Here is an 18458-nt window from a genome sequence, read left to right as displayed (position 1 = left end):
ACAGTGTTACGAATACAGTATGTATTCATAACTATTATTACATAGTATGTATTAATACTATTATTATATATTAATAATGTACTGTATTATATTAATACTCTTTTTTTTATTAATTACTGGGTAACTCTGTATTAGTATACTTTTTCAGTTATTCCTAAATAATGAACGTTTTAGGTAGTTAAAAAACAAAAGAAAATAGGTTTCTCAAATTTAGCTGACTATTTAATAAATACTAATCACAATTTAACTAATAGTTTAGAAAATAATTTAAAACTAATTGAAAAAGTAAATAATGAACATGAAAATAGTAATAAAAACATTAAAAAGTTTAGAAAAACTGTATATATATATATATATATATATATATATATAAAAAAACTTAAATTCAGCCTTATAAATTTTCAAGCAGAATTTGATGGTGACATTCTTATTAAAATTATTTAAGTTGGAATATAATGAAAAGATATCGATAAATTAATAGTTATTGCAATACTTTTTCATTCTCTTGACTGAACAAATATTTGTTCTGAAATTTTTAACAAACAATTTTTACAAAATAAAATGTAAAAACTAAAATTAATGTGTAAATGTAAACAAAGAAGAATTTATTAAAATAAAAAATATCACTGAATATGGGCTTGGGCCTGAAAACATTTTGTTGATTATAGAAAAGCAAAGACAAGCGTGGTGCGCTCTCTAATTTTGTACTTTGTGGAGGCTCTGAAAAAATATTATATATATATATATATATATATATACACACCCACATTATATTATATATACAGAGTATTTCTAAAATTGTGGCCTGGCTATACTTTATCAAATTCTACTTGTAAAACTAAACAAAAAATATCCTTAGGAAAAATGGCGATTTATCCTTTGTTCTCTCCCTGTCTGCCATTTTTTTATTTTTGTATAAAAGTTTATATCTCAAGTTTGGATAGACGAATCGCATTAATATTTGGTAAGCGTCTTAGTAATAAAGTTTTAAAATTATCAAAAAATCAGAAGTTTGTTTACCTTTGCAAATTACAAAATGGCGGCCATGTTTATTTTTCAATCCGTAATATCTCAGTAAATATTAGTTTTATCAAAATTTATGTTATTTGCTAAAATATTAAGCCTTTTATTTTGAACAGTTAACACAATCTCTCAAAAAAAGAGTGGAGACTTGTGTAATTTCTAATGATGGACACTGAACATTTCTGATAATTTTTAACAATTTTAACTGTTTAGTTACCCTTAATGTTCTACAATAATTAATGTAAGATTATCACAGGTAGTGGTTTCATTTTTATAATTATTAGGTCTATTATTATGAAAAAATTATTAACTTGATACTAAGTTATAATACTAGAATCAATAATAAATAAAAACAATATGTAATCGAATTGAATGTGAAGTGGAGTACATGAAAACAGACACAAATTTACAACATCAATTTTCTACCATAATTCGGCTATTTGTTAATCTATTTAAAAAAATAAAATATCATTTTGTTCAAAATGAAACGCTTAATATTTTAACATAAATTCTGATAAGGCTAATATTTACGGAGATGTAATGGACTGAAAAATAAACATGGCCGCCATTTTGTAATTTGTGAAGGTATTTAATTCTTAATTTTTTGTTAATTTTAAAACTTTATTACCAAAATGCTTACCAAATATTAATGTGATTTGTATATAAATTTTTATATAAAAATAACAAAAAGCTGGACAGGGAAAGATGAAGAAGAAATCGCCATTTTTCCCAAGGATATTTTTTGTTTAGTTTTACAAGTAAAATCTGAGAAAGTACAGCCAGTCTACCATTTTATAAACATCCTCTGTATATATAAATCATAGCTCTCCAATAATATTGGAGAAGGCAGTTGTATCCATAAATCTGCTTTTAGTAACAAATGTAATCTACTGTAAGTCAATTAAATGATAAATAATTTAAATAAAAATTGGTTTTATTTTAAAATTATTTTGAGGGAAGTAGGCTATCTGAAGTTATCAGAATTTTTTCTTGTAGTTTTTAATAAAAAATTTGTTAGAATTAAATTGTAAGTTACCTCATAATTTGATTTATTATACCAACATTTTATTATGCTCAGTGTAATTCAATCTGTCCAAATCTGCAAAATAAACGGATGTTTCAGTCTTGACCTTATCAATTGAAGCGAATCATTTCACTTCACGGTTGAGTGAGCGGGCCATTTCTTAAGGTTTGGGAATGAGAAAGTAATTACTGAGAGCCAAATACGATACATGTGGAAGCATTTTGAAGGGTGTTTCAGGAAGTTTCTGTTATACTTTTTAGCCAAATTCTATCGTTTTGAAGAACAGTTTTTGATTTCAGAAATTCCATGTGGAGGAGAAATAATTTGAATATAATTTTATATAATGAATTAAGGAGCTTTTGTAATAAATAACTTTAAGCAGAATTGATTTTTTTGTGTTTTAATGTACATTTTTAATAATGTGGTATAATAATATATTTAACTGATCAAAACAAGAGATTCTGTTTTTGGTTGTCTTGATGTATACTTGTACTCTTAAAATAGAATTACCCAGACTTTTTTTTAACAAAATCAATATTTCCATTTCATTTTTGGGTGTAGTTTACATCTGTATGTTACCTAAGAGACAATGATTGTTTAATATTTTTCAATTTCTCTAACGTGTAAGTATGTAGAACATATTTAGGCAGATGTACTTTAATAAGTTAAAACTGTTCTCTAAATCATGCAATAAGTGATGTGCGTTTCTTGTATTTAATTTTTTTTTTTTTTGTTTCAGGAAAGTAGAAGAAATTTCTTGTTTTTAAAGTTTGTAATATTACCCCAATATAATATAAATATACAGTATCTATAATATATTTGAATCCATTTTTGTTAGAAAATTATTCAAAATAATGTGCCAAAAAATAATGGTAGTGTTAAAAATGTATTAAATGTGTAGTATTAAAATGTTGAACCAGCTGGCTGGTAATTACAATTAAAATAACAACTGGTAACTATATTTAATATCTGTTTTATAATTTTGTTTAATTTATTGTTACATTTTCTCTTTTTTATATTGAGTCTTACTTTTGTTTAAATATTATGATTAACTGATAATACCATATTTGGTATTAATTTAATATCTGTAATTTCTAATTTATTATATTATTCTTTGTATTACTTTTGTAAGTGTATAAACTAATCTTTTTTTTTGAATCTATTATATCTAGATATTTTTATTTTATAATAATAATAATTTTATTTTGATTGTGATTTAATGTAATTAAATCACAATCAAAATTTCTACTCCCTCTTTAATATAGTTTGATCAGTCATGGAAATTAAAGTTTTAATTTCTTGTTGGTATTTTTCTTTCATTTTAATTTCTATTTCATATTTTTGTATAACTTTGGGAATTGCTTCTTTTTTATTTAGGATGAACTTTACTTTTATTTTTGTTAAAGTAATGATTATGATCTATGTTTGTTCCAAAACAGACCAGGACAAGAAAGGCATTATGGATCTTTTGGAATTTTTTGAACATTCATTACTTCTTATACAGGGCAACATGGTCTATTTGAAAATCTGTTTTATATCTGGGGGACTTGCACGCTTTTTGGTTTTTCATTTATCTTAAAGGGCAGAGACATTAATTTTAGGTTATAACATTCTCAGTGAAATTCATTCTCTTTCATTTTGATATATATTGGACATTCATGATGGGCTGCATATTCTCTGAAAATTAAAAAAAAAAACTTTTTTTCTCTTAAGCTAACAGAATCTCCTAACCGAATTTTTATATTATTTTTCTGGGGAATTTTAGAGGTTTTTATATCTGACAAAATCAAATTTTTAATTTTTTTTGGGTTCCTTCCATTATCTTTATTTATTAGAACATGAGCTTTGATTAAAGTGTATGTTCTTATTTCCAGACTTTATTGTTAAAAAGGATAATCAGTCAAAAGGGGATTCAAAATTTATTACATAGTTTAGAAATTTTTGTTTATGATAAATTCACCTCCAAGTGTGGGACATTATGCATAAATATTCTGTCTGGTTTTCCTTTTAGAATTAAGCATCATTCATATTCAAGATGTCATTTAGATATGTTTCTTGAACTGCTAATGTGGAACTTTAAATACATCTAAAACTTTTAAGATTTCTCTTAGTTTATCAGATTTTAAATGAAAATTTATATTATTCATTTTAAAGAAATACTTTGGTTTACAATCAAATTTTTTGTTCGTACTTCTTGGAAGTTTATTTATTGGGTTCTCTCCAGAATACATGCCCACCTGTACCATTTAACGGTGGTGGATTTTCCCGAAAAAGCACTAATATTTTTTGGAGCATTATTGTAATGCAAATTCCAAGAACTATTTCCCACATTTGTGGTTGGTTTCTTTGTATTTATTTATTATTTTATTTATGCATACCAGATTACAGAATAACAACACAGTGACATGATGTCAACAGTACTCTACAGAGATGCCAAGACATCAGTGCGCAGTCTGGTATGTAAGTGTAAATGTACAGGTGAATGTGTAGTCTTGAACTACACATATATTGATCTGAAGTGGTTGTACTAACCACTTTAGATCATGTAGTTAAATGAAGTTTCCATTGGGATGAAAATGGTTTTGTTTCAATATCATAATCATCCACCCATGTTTCAGACACATTTTAAGTAATTCTGAGTCATCAGCGATGTCAACTAACAATTGTCTTCCAATTTTTTTTTGTGAAGTGGCTTTTGTTGAAAATTTTGACAGTTTTGAAATAAATTTTGCTGTTGCTTGTTTCATACCCAAAATTGTACCACATGAACCATAAGAGATTCCCACCTCTTCAGCAACTTCTCTAATAGGGATTAGGAATTATTGATTACATTATTCTTTATTTTGTCAATATTTTCATTGATGTTGATGTCTTCAGGATGTCCAACACTTTTGCCATCATCATCTTCACAGCCTTCTTGAAACCATTTGCACCACTCATAAACCCTTGGTATGGTATCAAGATAATATCCTCATCAAAAACCTTTTCTAATATCTTCACCATGTTATTGCACTTTATTCCATTTCTAATGCAAAATTTAATGCAAATCCTTTGTTATCTTCAAACAAAATAAATCATCATTGGTAATAAAATATATAACACTCGATTTGCCTTGAGTGTTTCGGTGTGCTAAACAAAAATCATGGCTGAATCCATTTTTGGGATAACACCATCTGTTGTATGGAGAAAGGTTCAAACCATGTGTGGATTGGTACAGTAACCGCAGCCGATTGGACTGCAAAATCGTAAAAACCTTGTTACTGTAGCAGTTGATGTAGCATCCACATTTAGTTTAGGGCAGTTTCACTTACATCATCGTACTGCCCTGAATTTGAAAGATATACGTTGTAGATAGAAAATTTCCCTTTGGTGATTGAAGACTCACAGAATGAATTAAATGTACCCTTTTCTTATAATGAAATAAGGTATGTCCTTAATAATTCTCGTGACCCTTACCCTCAAAAATGATAATATCAGGCTCAGTATGTTGTCACACCTCCCAGATTCTGCCGCACATCTTTTGTGTATCTATAATAGAATATTCTCTGACAGGTATTCTCAGGTGTTATCAGATTCTTAGTCAGAGGCACTGATGATCCCCATACTGAAAAAGCTGGTAAAGATAAATCATCTCCACAAGTTATTGTCGTATCTCCTTGACCAGTACCCTTTGCAAGGTGATGAAATGAATGGTAAACCGCCATCTAGTATGGCACCAATAATACTCTTTAGATACACACAATTAACTGGTCAAGTTTTAATACATGCTGGACTCAACATGTACTAACTTCTATGGCTGGTACTAAACTGACCAACTACAGTAGAAAAATTTATTAAATAAGAGTAAAAAGAAAGTGAGAATTTATTTAAAGAGAAAGCTGAGTCTTAACATAACTGCCCACCAAAAATCATATGACTCATGTTATTGATTGAAATAATTTAATTTTTAATATAAAAAAATATATATGTATATCATACGCAACTGCAAATACAGTATAAATTGGAATGGAATCATTTACAAAAACAAGTTAGTCTTTCAATGAATCAGGAACGGTTTGTAACAGAGATATAATATTTCATTTGAATGTTTCGAATGACACACATTGTTCAGTTATTATTTACACAAACCTGAATAAAGAAGTTTTTCTTATGTATGACTCATTGCCTAGGCTAGTGTATGGTTGTTCTCCACTCCCAGAACAAGGGCGAAAAGTGTAGCATAAACATCAATCTTGTGCTTGTTTGGCTTGGATGTATATACAGTTACAAAACTATAAATAAATATACTTTTGCCTAAACACTAATCAGTAACAGCAAATTAGTCTGCATAATATTTCATAACATTTCAGTATCTAAAAAGAAATGAATTATTAATTTAATAATATATAAAGTCAGGATTAAATAAGTAACTAATAAATATAAAACATAAATTTGTTTATTGATTGGAATAAACAGTAGTCGTACCTTATACATACTGTCTTTAATCAAATAGTATTATAAACCCATGCTCGTTAAGCAGCAAGATATATAGCTATGCTTTCATCAATCAGATTTGTACCAATTCAGCTTGGACAAGTTATACCTACTCTACTATAACCACATGATTATTTATCTATATATATATATAATTTTCAAATCTTATCTTAAGTGTTGCTAAATATTTTAATGATCAAATTTCTATTAAACAAAGGTTCATCGTCAGTTAATAAGATATCCAGATTTAGATTTATATAAAACTTTTTTCTAGTAGGAATATTTTACTAACTAGTGATGAACCTTTAGTTTTGAAACTGCTTTTAGAAATAAGATAATATCTTCCTAGTCATTTTATATGTTTGGCAAAAATTTCAATATCTATGTTTATGATAGAAGGCTGTTTATGAACAATGTTGATAAACTATTGGAACCCTTAAGTAACTTTTAAATTCTTAAACATAGAAAAATGACATTTACCAAGTTTTCCTGTCCCAAAACAATCCGTTTCAATATAAGACCAACACACCACCCCCTTTGAGAGGTATTACAAGAATTTTAAATGGCTATTGACACAATTTAAAAAATACTATGGCTATGACAATCATTTTAAAAGTCATTGAAAAATAAAAATTTTAGTATACAAAAAAACTTCAAATCATTATAACCACTTCAAAATGTAATGATTAATTTCAAAAATGGCCTGGACTATTCCTTAAGTAATAATCTCATATCAAAAAATATATAGTTTTCAGGTAGGGACATTTGCTAAATTCTGTTTTTTTAATAACTGTTGAGGAATTATTTAAGAAATATTATATACCACTTTTGAAAGTAGCTGTGAAAATTAATAAATAGTCACCAATTTGATTAGGTTTGTCATTGCCTGGTTCTTACATCGTTTTTTAAATGCCTCTTAAAGTAACCTCTTATAACCCTAACCTTTCTGTTTAAATTTTTTATGTTGACTTTCCTTGGTGACTTGAGGGTGTGATAGTACTGAAAATTAGGTTGTTATGAGCTAGAATCGTTTGCTAAATTTCATTTTTGTATGTTTGTTAAAAAAGTTTTTTTTAAATTTACTTTTCTTATATTTTTTATACAAGGAAAGATCATTTATGTGTGTTTAAAATACAACATATAATACACATAGTAACATTTGTGTACTTTAAAATGACATATATTTTTAATATAAAATTCTTTAAAATTTAAATAACTTATCAATGATGATGATGATAAAGAAAATATTAATTGAAATTTGACTCGTATTTCATTATTAAAGGTGAAAGAATTTTAATGTAAGGAAAATTAATTGTTCATTAAGGTTAGAGAATTGAACATAAATTGTAGTAAATAAATAATTTATTTATGTATATATATTTTTTATTATGTTATGTCACAAATCACATTACATTACTTTTATACTTATTTTTTAAACATAATGCGATGGACTTACGTTGAAAAGAGAAGAAAGATATAACAAAAATTATTTTTACATTTGTATTTATGTGTACATGTGTGTGTGTGTGTGTGTGTGTGTGTGTGTGTATGTTTGTGTTTATATTGTATTTTTAGCCAGATGATTTTTACTTGTAGTCATAAATGGTAGGATCAAGTACTTCTGTTTGTTCCTGTTGTTTTTGAGAATGTTGCATTTCTTTCTGTAATTGATTCTGATGATGAAGTTTTCTGCGACGTTGCATTAATTCCCTGAACAGAATGTTATTTTTACTATTCCTTGTGTTACTGCTTATAACGCCCACACCATTTCCACTTTCATTATCTTGTACAGAGAAAAGTGGATACTCTATATCAATCATTTCAGGTTTACTGAAACAAAAATAAAATTTTTTAAATTTAAATGGTGTAACTGTAACAAAAGAAATTTATATTTGTATATCATTAATATAATAATAGCTGTGATTCTTGTGCGAGTACAACAGTTTAACATTTTTTTTATATTTTAATAATTTACCCACTGTAATATTTAATAAGTACAATGGTCTGCAAATTTAAAAACAAAAACTTGGAACGTGAACATAAATAAGACTCAGTTTCTTTTGTATGCAGAATCTGAAAAGTACATCAATTTTATATAATCACATATGATTCTAAAAAAATTTAATTGTAAATACCAATTTTGGTATCTCAGTGTCTCATAAAATCAAGTTTTACCACTTACAACCTTACTTTAGAAAGCTTATAAGAGTTAAATAAATAAATATTTTATTCTGATCAGTGCGTAGATTGTTAGGAATGAATAAACATGCTATTCTGCGGATAAAAAAAGAACTGCTCCAGTATTTTCTTCTATGGATCAAGGGAAACAATGATAAAACCTTGATCAGAGCATCATCAGAAAGTACACAGAAACTATATGCGATTAAAATCCATATTAAATATTTAAATATAAGCACAAGAAATAATGATAAGAATACATGAAGATAGCAAGTATAAAAAAAAATCACAATTCAGAAGACGTTAATAAAATTTATTTATTTTTATAACTGAACCAAGATGCAAAAAATGGGAATATTTATGGGATTGCAAATATGGGAAAATTTTTTTAATGGTTCAGTAATTTATTAAAATTTTATTGGAACCATATGAAGACTTCTCTTATGCCAAAGTATATTGTTGATTTACACAAAAATAGTTCTTTTGTCTGATTTGATAAAGGAGGATGTTGTTATGTTTTAAGAGTGATTACTCTTTTTAGCAAAGATTGCCATTCTTAGATGTAAATAAAGAAAATTTAATATTTAAACTTTTTAAATATTTTTACTCATGATATCATATTCATGAGCTCCAAAAAATAGTCCTTTTTTATTTCTTGAAAAGTCATCCTGACTTTTTGAAGGAGTCCAGTAAATAACATTATTCTTCAGATAAGACTATGTAGTAGTTCTCTTATAATGTGCAAAGGTAAAAAGATGCATGATAAAATTAGAGAGGTTATTTGTGTATAATTAAAAGCTTTGTGTATCTTTCTTTGAGAGCGAGATGAAATAAAATTTAAAATTAAATTTGGAAGTTGACCAGAAAACTTGGTACAAGGGTGGATTTTCCAGGTTTTCAAGTGCCTGTTAAGAAATAATGACATCCCATTTATAAAATCATCATGTTTGTTACATGTTGATTTGATTCATGGTGTAGGTACAGATTCACATTTAGCAAACTGCAAAGCACAGAAGGCTTTCTGTATAGGAGTCGCCATCTTTGCTAATGGGGATTTCAAGCAGTCATGAGAACAACTAATACTGTCATATTTTGCTCTTTGATTCTAGCCTTAAATCAACAGTCTACATATCATCCAAGAGACATAACAAATTAAAACCCTGATACCCTTCCTTGTACACCTGGTATGTTGTTTGGAAAACAGTCAGCTGCCAATTACATCATATACTGTGAAAATATGTATGTAGAGAGTGTGTTGAAGTTGGATAACTTCACTTTGATGATGTTTTCTATTTTACTGTCTTAATTCTGAATAAAGTTATTTTGTACATTATTTATTGAAGTTTGTTACCTATCACTTCTGTTATAAACGTTCTTCTTTATATATATTTATCTAATAACAAGTTCAAATTGTTTCAAATGAAAACTAAGTAATAATAATTAAAACATCAATTGTGTGCACCATTGCTCTATCTTGTTAGAAATTTCCTTCAGCGATTTCCAAGCTATTTAATCAGCTGATTAAAAGATATATGATTTCATTGCAAACATGTTCCAACTTTACTGTGTTTTGGAAAACTAAATGATTATCCACTTATGGGGTATAGCACACCAAACTCAAATTTTTTTGCCGTAATAGTTGTTAAAATTTTAAGAGGATTTTTCACAGACCACACCAATTGTTCTGGCTGTTGATGGCATGACAAGTCAAACCACATTTCTTCAGAAAAAAAAATGTTACGTCAAGAATGTTATCTGTTTTCATTTATAAATCAAAAAAATCCTGCAGTATTCAATGTGAGTATAATTTTAACAGTGTAATTTCAATGTCTGGGTATAATTTTAAATGTTTAGTCGGTGATCTGGACGTACTGCTTCTTAAGATTTCTGCTTGTGCCATTTTTCTGATCAAATTTTTTGGACTTAGAGCTGTGCAATAAGAAATATTATATAGTTTTTTCTCTATCAACATACGTGGTCTTCTGGACATAGGCGGGTCTTTGATCAAGTTTCTCAGAATTTAGATAAAATTTTACATAGCATTGTGATATAGAACATTGATATTTGAAAAACTCTGATGAACATTTCCTTCACATATTATCTGTAATCACAACTGCAACATAACAGATTTTTAACCAAGAAAATATGAGTTTCAAGTGTTAAAATTGTTGTTACACACCCTAGTGTGTAAAATATTTATTTTTCCTATAAAAGAAGAATAAACAAAAGCTTAAATAGTTATGAAAATAAAAAGTATTTCAACAGTGAAAAATGAAAATCGGCTGATAATATAAAAAAACAAGTTAAATCATATTTTATTGACTGAGATCCAGATGCTTTTTTTTGGTGCACAGTTACAGTTGGAAGATCAGTTAGCGTTTCTAAATAATAATGAATTCTAGAAATACTTTATAGAAGTGATTTTATTTATACTAACTTATCATCCTGATAGATGCCATTTTCATCAGGTGGTGACACAAGTGTTGAAGCTCTTTTAGCTGCTACTCCTCGACAGATTGGAGCAAATACAAATTTCCTGTTTAACAAATGAATCAATTTATTAACTTAGCATTCTTAACATTTCACAATTATTAATAGTTTATTACTTTAACTGTTAAGAAAACTTAAAAAAAAAACAACTGTGATTTAATCGTATTTTTAATGTGTGACATTAAAAAAATAGAGTAATTATTTGATATTGATATGTCCAATATCTGTTACTTGTTATTAAAAATGTATTGCTATTTTTTCTTGGGACTACTTAAATTATTTAAGCTCTTATGGACAGCTATGGTGTCTTCGCTGTCATCTTAGAAGGCAAGCTAAGTTTTAAGAATGAATCTATTTGTATAAAATTTATGGATCTTGAGAAAGAATTAGGTAATGTTTAATGAGATGAAATGTTACAAATTTCAAGGCATATAAGTTTAAAATAAAAAGAAAGATGAATTATTTGTATTCAGGTAGTGGCAAAAAAAGAGAATAGTGCTGTGTAAGCTCGTATGACAGTTTTTGTCTGACTATTTCCTTTTCCACTTAAATATAGGCAAATCAATACAGGAAGAAAAAGCTTAAGATTGCATGTATTAACAAGTTAGGCAAAGAAAATATATATTTTAAGATTTGTGGATGACATTAAAAAAATGAATTATTTCAATTCATAGATTGAAGAAACATTTATTTTGTTAATAAACTAGAATTAAAGACGAATATAATAAAAAGTAAATCAAAAGTAATAAAATATAACTGGAAGGAGATAATAAAGGATTAAATTATTATCTTTTATGACTGCATAGGATCGATCACTTCAGTCAATATTATCCAAGTTCTCTTCAATGGGACTGTTTGGGCTTTGCATCCTCCCAGTTCTTTTTCATACGTTCTGATTTTTGTGCCCTTTCTATTGTTGAAAATGTTCATGTTCAAGTGAGTGAGTGTTTTTGTTCTTGATTTTTGTCTTATTTATGGTGTCTTCTGGCGTAAGGCCAACCTCCTTCAGATCTTCTCTTATATATTAGATACATCTGCATCCTGTCTTGTTGTTTTTCAAGTCGAGATTGTACCATACCAGTTGTTTCAGAAGTCTCGAATCTTGCATTCTCATGATGTATCCAAAGAATCCTAGTTTCCTCGTAGGCATGGTATCAGTGATGGGTTCTATCCCTTTGTACACAACGTTGTTGGGCACAATCCACCACTGCCTATCTTCCTGACCCTTTTTATTTACGCAGGTTCTTCCAATTCTTTCAATTTTCTGGAGTCTGTCTGTCTTTGATTGTTTGTTGTGGTGGAAGAGTGTTTCTGTTGCATAAGTGGCTTTTGATTTTATAACTATGTTGTAGTGTCTTTAGTTTTACATTTATTGATAGACATTTTTTATTGTAAGTGTACCAGGTAAATTATTGAGCTGATTTTTTTTATCTTATTTGGATTGAGGTATTTTCATTTAGGTTTAGGATTAAATATAAAGTTAAAAGAAATTATTCTACCAGAGATATAGAGTTTTATTGTTTAGACAATAAAATTATGTAGGATAGAAGTTGTAGGGATTGAAAGTAGATTTATCCAAAGAGCTTCTTGTAGGAAATAAATCTACTAGTACCAAAGATACATTTAGGTATCATATAAAAATTCTTATTTTTATCATCAGTAAAGGCTTTATTACAAAGAAACATGGCCAAGAGGGAAGAAATAAAAACAAAAGATAGTTTTGAGATGTTATTTAAAAAAATGTTGAAAATTAGGTGGTTCACTTGAATAAGAAATGAAGAGGTCTTAAAACAAATAAAATAAGAGAGAAATTTTTGTCAGAAAGGAAAAAATGAGATAAGTTGGCTATGTATGATATCAAGGTTCTATTTTTTGGGATAATCTCTTCATCTTTGGTGAATCTGTATTCTATTAGTTTAAACTGAATATCTTCTCAGTCCTAATTGTGCGTCATTTCTTTACACCTTCTTCTCTTCCCAAAATCTACAACAATCCTAATATTTTGTCTTAGTCTTCTTCATTATACATTTTCCTGTATGATCCTTCACTGATGATAATTTCCATGTAGGATAGGTCATGATCAAGATTTTCCCTCTTCTTTATCATTATCAAATTATGCTCCTTTTCTATCCTTCTGAATACTTCCTCACTTCTAATTTAGCCTGTCCATTTCATTTTATTCATTCTTCTTCATAACCTTGTTTTAAAATTATCTCAGTACTCTTCCTTGTTTCAGACAACCTGTAAATTAAATCTGTATGATAAATATATACCATGTTAAGTGTTAGACAAACCTCTCTATTAGTCCACTTTGTATCCTTTGTACTTAGTAATACTTCTATTTTTTAAAAGCATTTTTCTTGAATAGATATTTTGTATATTACTTTTTTCGAAGCAGCAAAATTCAAAGTCACCAAAATTCACAAATTCCTAATTGACTTTATTTCTTTTACAGTTTTTCCTTACAGTAATTTATTTATTTAATCTTCTTCCTAAACAACTCTTACCACTTTTTTTATTCCCTTTGTTTATCTTAATTAAATAAATAATTATTTTTTATTCTGATTGGTGAATAACAACACATTAATACAGATCATGCCAGAAATGTGTAGATATGCTACACCACAGATAATAAAAGGAAGTTCTCCAGTATTTGTTTGGGTGAAGCAAGGAAAAAAAATTGTAAAATCTTGATAGAGCAACATCATGTAATGCAAAATTAATTATAAAATAAAGAATAGATAACCGATCCTAATCTTCTGTTGGGTGTTACAATAAATAGGTTTCCACAGTAATATAGCGCATATGCAATACGCAATACACATTAGCTAAGCTTAAATATCATCTTATGTATTGTCAGTTGCCATATTCTTCTGTACCACTCTAGTAGTATGTGATGAAATATGGAAATGATGGTTGCAGTTCCTACCAGTTGTGAGGTATTAGTGTCATTTGTTTTGTGCAAACAGAAGGAATATCTTCAATTGAGATCTATCATTGACTATGTGTAGTTTATGGTAATATTGTAATGAATGATGGTTCTGTGAGTGCTGGAAATTCAGGTAAGGCACTAATGTGCTTGACGAGGAAGGAAGAGGGTGACGTTCCATTGTAAATGATGATGAACTTGTTAAAAAATTTAACAAATTAAGTGATAAATACCGCTTCACAATTACTGAACTTGGTGAAAATTTTCCTCAAATTGCAAAGTCCTTTCTTTATGGAATTGTTACAAACAAACTTGATTTTTGTAAGTACTCTACACATTGGGTACAGCAAAATAATTTATAGATGGTCACAAAATTACAAGAATGGGAGCGACATTAACTTTTCTTTTGTAATACCAGAATAAAGGAAGTGAATTTCTTGACAGTATATTTACAGGGATGAAGCATGGAGTCAATTCATCAATACTGAGACATTACATCAATACTAAAGAACAATCAAATAGTAGATATACACACTTGCCAAACAAGTTCAAAAAATTCTAATTACCAATTTAGCAAAGAAATTATGGGGCTACGGTGTTTTGGGATTTTAAAGGAAATTGTTGACAAAATTTATAAAGCTGGATTTAACAATAACCGCAGACATTTACAGTGAAACTGTGACAAAACTTAGGAGAACATACAGGATAAAAGGCGAGGGATACTAATGAAGAGAATAGTTTTTTGTATGGCCATGACAATGCACAGTTTCACACTGTTGCTAGCACTAAGGATATACTACATAAGTTTGTGGCAGATTTTTTACTAACCCTCTTACATCACTGATTTGGCATCATTTGTTAACTTAGTGGTTGATGGTAGTGAAACATGGTCAACAGAAAAAAATAAAGAAAATAATACAGTTCCTTGAAATATTATGTAACAAGTTTGTTCAAAATTTTGTGGATTATAGAATTAGAAATGAAGAGATATTTAAACGAATAGTAAAGAAGAGCAGTTTGTAATAAAATCTTTTAAAGAGATGAATTAAGTTGATAGCCATAAAATTAAGGTATCCAGATTAGGTAATTTGGTCATAGATGAATGTGTAGAGGGTAAAAATTGTAGAAAAAGACAAAAATTGGAATTTATGAAACTGATAACTGAGGATGTAGTAATTACTTTGAGGTTCAAAGAAAAGCACAGAAACCAGTCAAATGACTGTTGGTTAAAAATAGTGTGTATGTGCACACAAACACATCCATGTATGTGCTTAAAGTGGAACAAATTTTACAATTCCTGGAAATTCCTTTGAATTTATTATTGCAATTTATTAGGATGATTTAAATGTAATTCTATATTTATATATATGAATGTATTAATAAAATATTTACATATTAAATACATAAATGTAAGAGGTAAATTCAATCAAAGTTTATAAAGACATATCTTATTCTATTTTGTATGATTATTGGCTATTTAATATAGTGACAAATCATGCATGCTGATGTATATCTAATATTATTTGCCGTTTTTTATATTGAAAAGAAGTTAATTAAAAATTCCTGCCATAGCAGAAATTCTTCAGTACTCTTCTTCAAACGATTCCTTCTATAAATATTTAGTATTTATTCTGATTTAATTTTTTTTCATCATATTTATATTTGTGTACATAACTTTCAAGAAAATTATGTTACATAAGCGTTAGAATTTAACAATATATATATATATATATATATATATATATATATGCACCCACATATTTTTTTCTGTAAAATGTGTTCACGAAAAGTAAATATTTTTCCACTCTGTTGATTATATAGAGATGTAGGTAATTGTATCTTACCTTTTTATAAATATCTTTAATGGACATATATGTTTTGTCTATATTTAACTTTTCATTTTAGAACTGGCATGTGTATTCAGTACAGAAGAAACAAAATAAAATAGAATGATAAAAAAAATTTAGTTGATAAATTTAGAAAATGAAGTAAAACGGACAGAAATAAAATTAGTTTGTATTCTTTGCGCTGTTGTTACATTAAACAATCATTAAATTTCTGAGGATTACCAAGGTATAAAATATGAAGATGTAAGGAATTAGTATTAAAAAAAACCAAGTTTAAGAGTTTTTTTTCACCATTATGTGTTTGTTTTTAAAATTTATTTATAGTATATTCTCTAACAATGCATAATGAATGCCCTTTATACCCAATGCAGCAAATTTTTTTAGTTTTCAGTTTTTATTTTGTGATTAACTTCCCTATGATGTTATTTCTTATGTAGTATTTAACACACACACACACACACACACACACACTCTCTCTCTCTCTCTCTCTCTCTCTCTCTCTCTCACTCTCTCACTCTCTCTCTCTCTCTCTCTCTCTCTCTCTCTCTCTCTCTCACTCTCTCACTCTCTCACTCTCTCTCTCTCTCTCTCTCTCTCTCTCTCTCTCTTGTACATTCTTGTATATATATATAAATGTGTGTATTTGTGCATTAGTATATTCAAAAACTTGTACATAAAAATATTCAACAGAAGTCTGTGGCTAATACTGATTGTGTGTGTGAACCATTTGATGATGTATAAATTACTGTAAAAGAAATAAAATGACAAAGAAGAGTAATAGTAATAATAATTAATAAATAGATTAATTTTATAAAAAAATAATATCTTCAAATTCAATAGTCATATTTGACATTTAAAAACCATCTTTCGTTTTCAAATTTTTTATAAGTACATTTTAGGAAAACTAAAATGGAAAAAATTCTTTCTTGTCTTTTTTCAAAAAAAAAAAAAATAATATCCAAGGAAATTATAAAAGTAATAAAGTTGATAGTTCAGTTTATGATGCTTATGTAATATGTTTATTAATCTCAAAACGTTTGTTCAATGACCAAGTTAAACACAAAAAGTTATCCTGTAGAATGTTTAATGTAGTAAATTAGAAAACAAAAAAAAATTTCATAAACTGATTATTTATTCTTAAATCAACAACATGCTGATGCAAGTTACAAGGTTTTCCTCATATAATTATTTTATGTTTGATTTATATGAAACTCGATTCTGGGTCTTAAGTTATAAATGTGCAGACAGACTATGAGACTAATTTGGATGTCTCATTGTAACAGTAATTTCCAACTGCTAAAGATCTTTATTGTATCTCATCTTTTCAGGACAAAAACATCATATTATAATAGAGAAAATTATGACTATTCCAACAGTGTATTTATCTTCTTTGTGGATTGCCTCATTCAAAAGTTACTAAATTATTACCGAAGAATTATAATTTTATATTGTTGTTATAAAATAAGACAGCTGATAAATAACTTTTAAAAAATAAAAGGGAAATATCTTCTTGATCGTAATAAAGCATACCAGCAAAATGATTACAAAGCCAGCAGCAGTGATAAATTATAACAAATGGAAATCTTACATATATCTATCAAATCAAATAGGTTCATACAGTACTCTGCTTTGAAGATCAGTCATTTGGTACTGCAAAATAGCTTTTCATCTCTTAATCTAGTAGTATCAGTGCATTAAGAATTCATTGCTGACTCACAAAGAAGTGAATAACAGTAAAACAATTAAAATAACAGATAGTATTATTGTTATTATTTGAACCAACACACACACTCTGGACCACAGTCATGAACAGCTAATGTGTACGTTGCAATCTGTTCAATTAGTGAACAGTAAGCAACCCCTACTCATGGCTCAATGAGATGAGGATGATATGTAAAATTAGGTGTAGTCTTGTACAGATTCAGGCTGACCAATCCTGAGTTGTGTGGTTATTTGAACTGCAACTACCAATGTACATCTGTATCCACTGCCTAGTATTCAAATCTATATAAAAGGAACTTAACTTTTACTAGGATTTGAACCTTAGAATCTTCAACTTAGAAATCAGCTGTTAAACAACTGATTTGTGACAAGTTAACCACTAGACCATCCTGTGGGTATTCATGGACAGTATGAACTAATAAAATCAGAAAAAAGCTCTAAACTGTGAAATAAAAAAAAAAAAATTTAACTCGTAGGAGAACTGCTGCTTAAAAAAATATAACTAAAGTTAAGTTTTGCTGTCAGGGATTTACTATGAATAAGTGCCTGGACTGTATTTTTTTCTAAATCGCAGTTGTGATTCCAATATTTATATCACAAAAATTATGGATAAAGAAACTTATTAACATACATAAATCTAACTTAAATATTTTTAAAAACGGCTACTTTCATTAGAAATATTGCATTTTCACACGTCAAAGCTTCTTTTGAATTATGCTATTACAAAGTGAGAGATAAAATAAAAAATTAAGTAATATAAAAAACACTGATA

The 18458-nt window shown here is 27.9% G+C and overlaps 2 protein-coding genes across 4 annotated transcripts in view; one reads left to right on the top strand and one right to left on the bottom strand.

Annotated features, from left to right (window-relative positions):
• Window positions 1-3215, top strand: part of LOC142320103 (uncharacterized) — a 157604-nt gene extending 154389 nt beyond the window's left edge. For both annotated transcript variants that reach the window (XM_075357782.1, XM_075357781.1), the window contains one exon: window positions 2787-3215. In XM_075357782.1, the coding sequence (XP_075213897.1) occupies window positions 2787-2814 (28 nt within the window). In that variant the 3' untranslated portion in view covers window positions 2815-3215. The remainder of the gene's footprint in view (window positions 1-2786) is intronic.
• A 4755-nt stretch (window positions 3216-7970) lies between these two features.
• The window catches only part of LOC142320102 (uncharacterized), a 179183-nt gene continuing 168695 nt past the window's right edge, over window positions 7971-18458 (bottom strand). For both annotated transcript variants that reach the window (XM_075357779.1, XM_075357780.1), the window contains exons 3-4: window positions 11136-11234; window positions 7971-8350 (exon numbers count right to left, since the gene is read on the bottom strand). In XM_075357779.1, the coding sequence (XP_075213894.1) occupies window positions 8107-8350; window positions 11136-11234 (343 nt within the window). In that variant the 3' untranslated portion in view covers window positions 7971-8106. The remainder of the gene's footprint in view (window positions 8351-11135; window positions 11235-18458) is intronic.

This window comes from Lycorma delicatula, chromosome 2, assembly GCF_047948215.1.
Source record: "Lycorma delicatula isolate Av1 chromosome 2, ASM4794821v1, whole genome shotgun sequence".
Lineage (NCBI taxonomy): Eukaryota > Metazoa > Arthropoda > Insecta > Hemiptera > Fulgoridae > Lycorma > Lycorma delicatula.
This window is presented reverse-complemented; position numbering and strand designations above follow the sequence as displayed.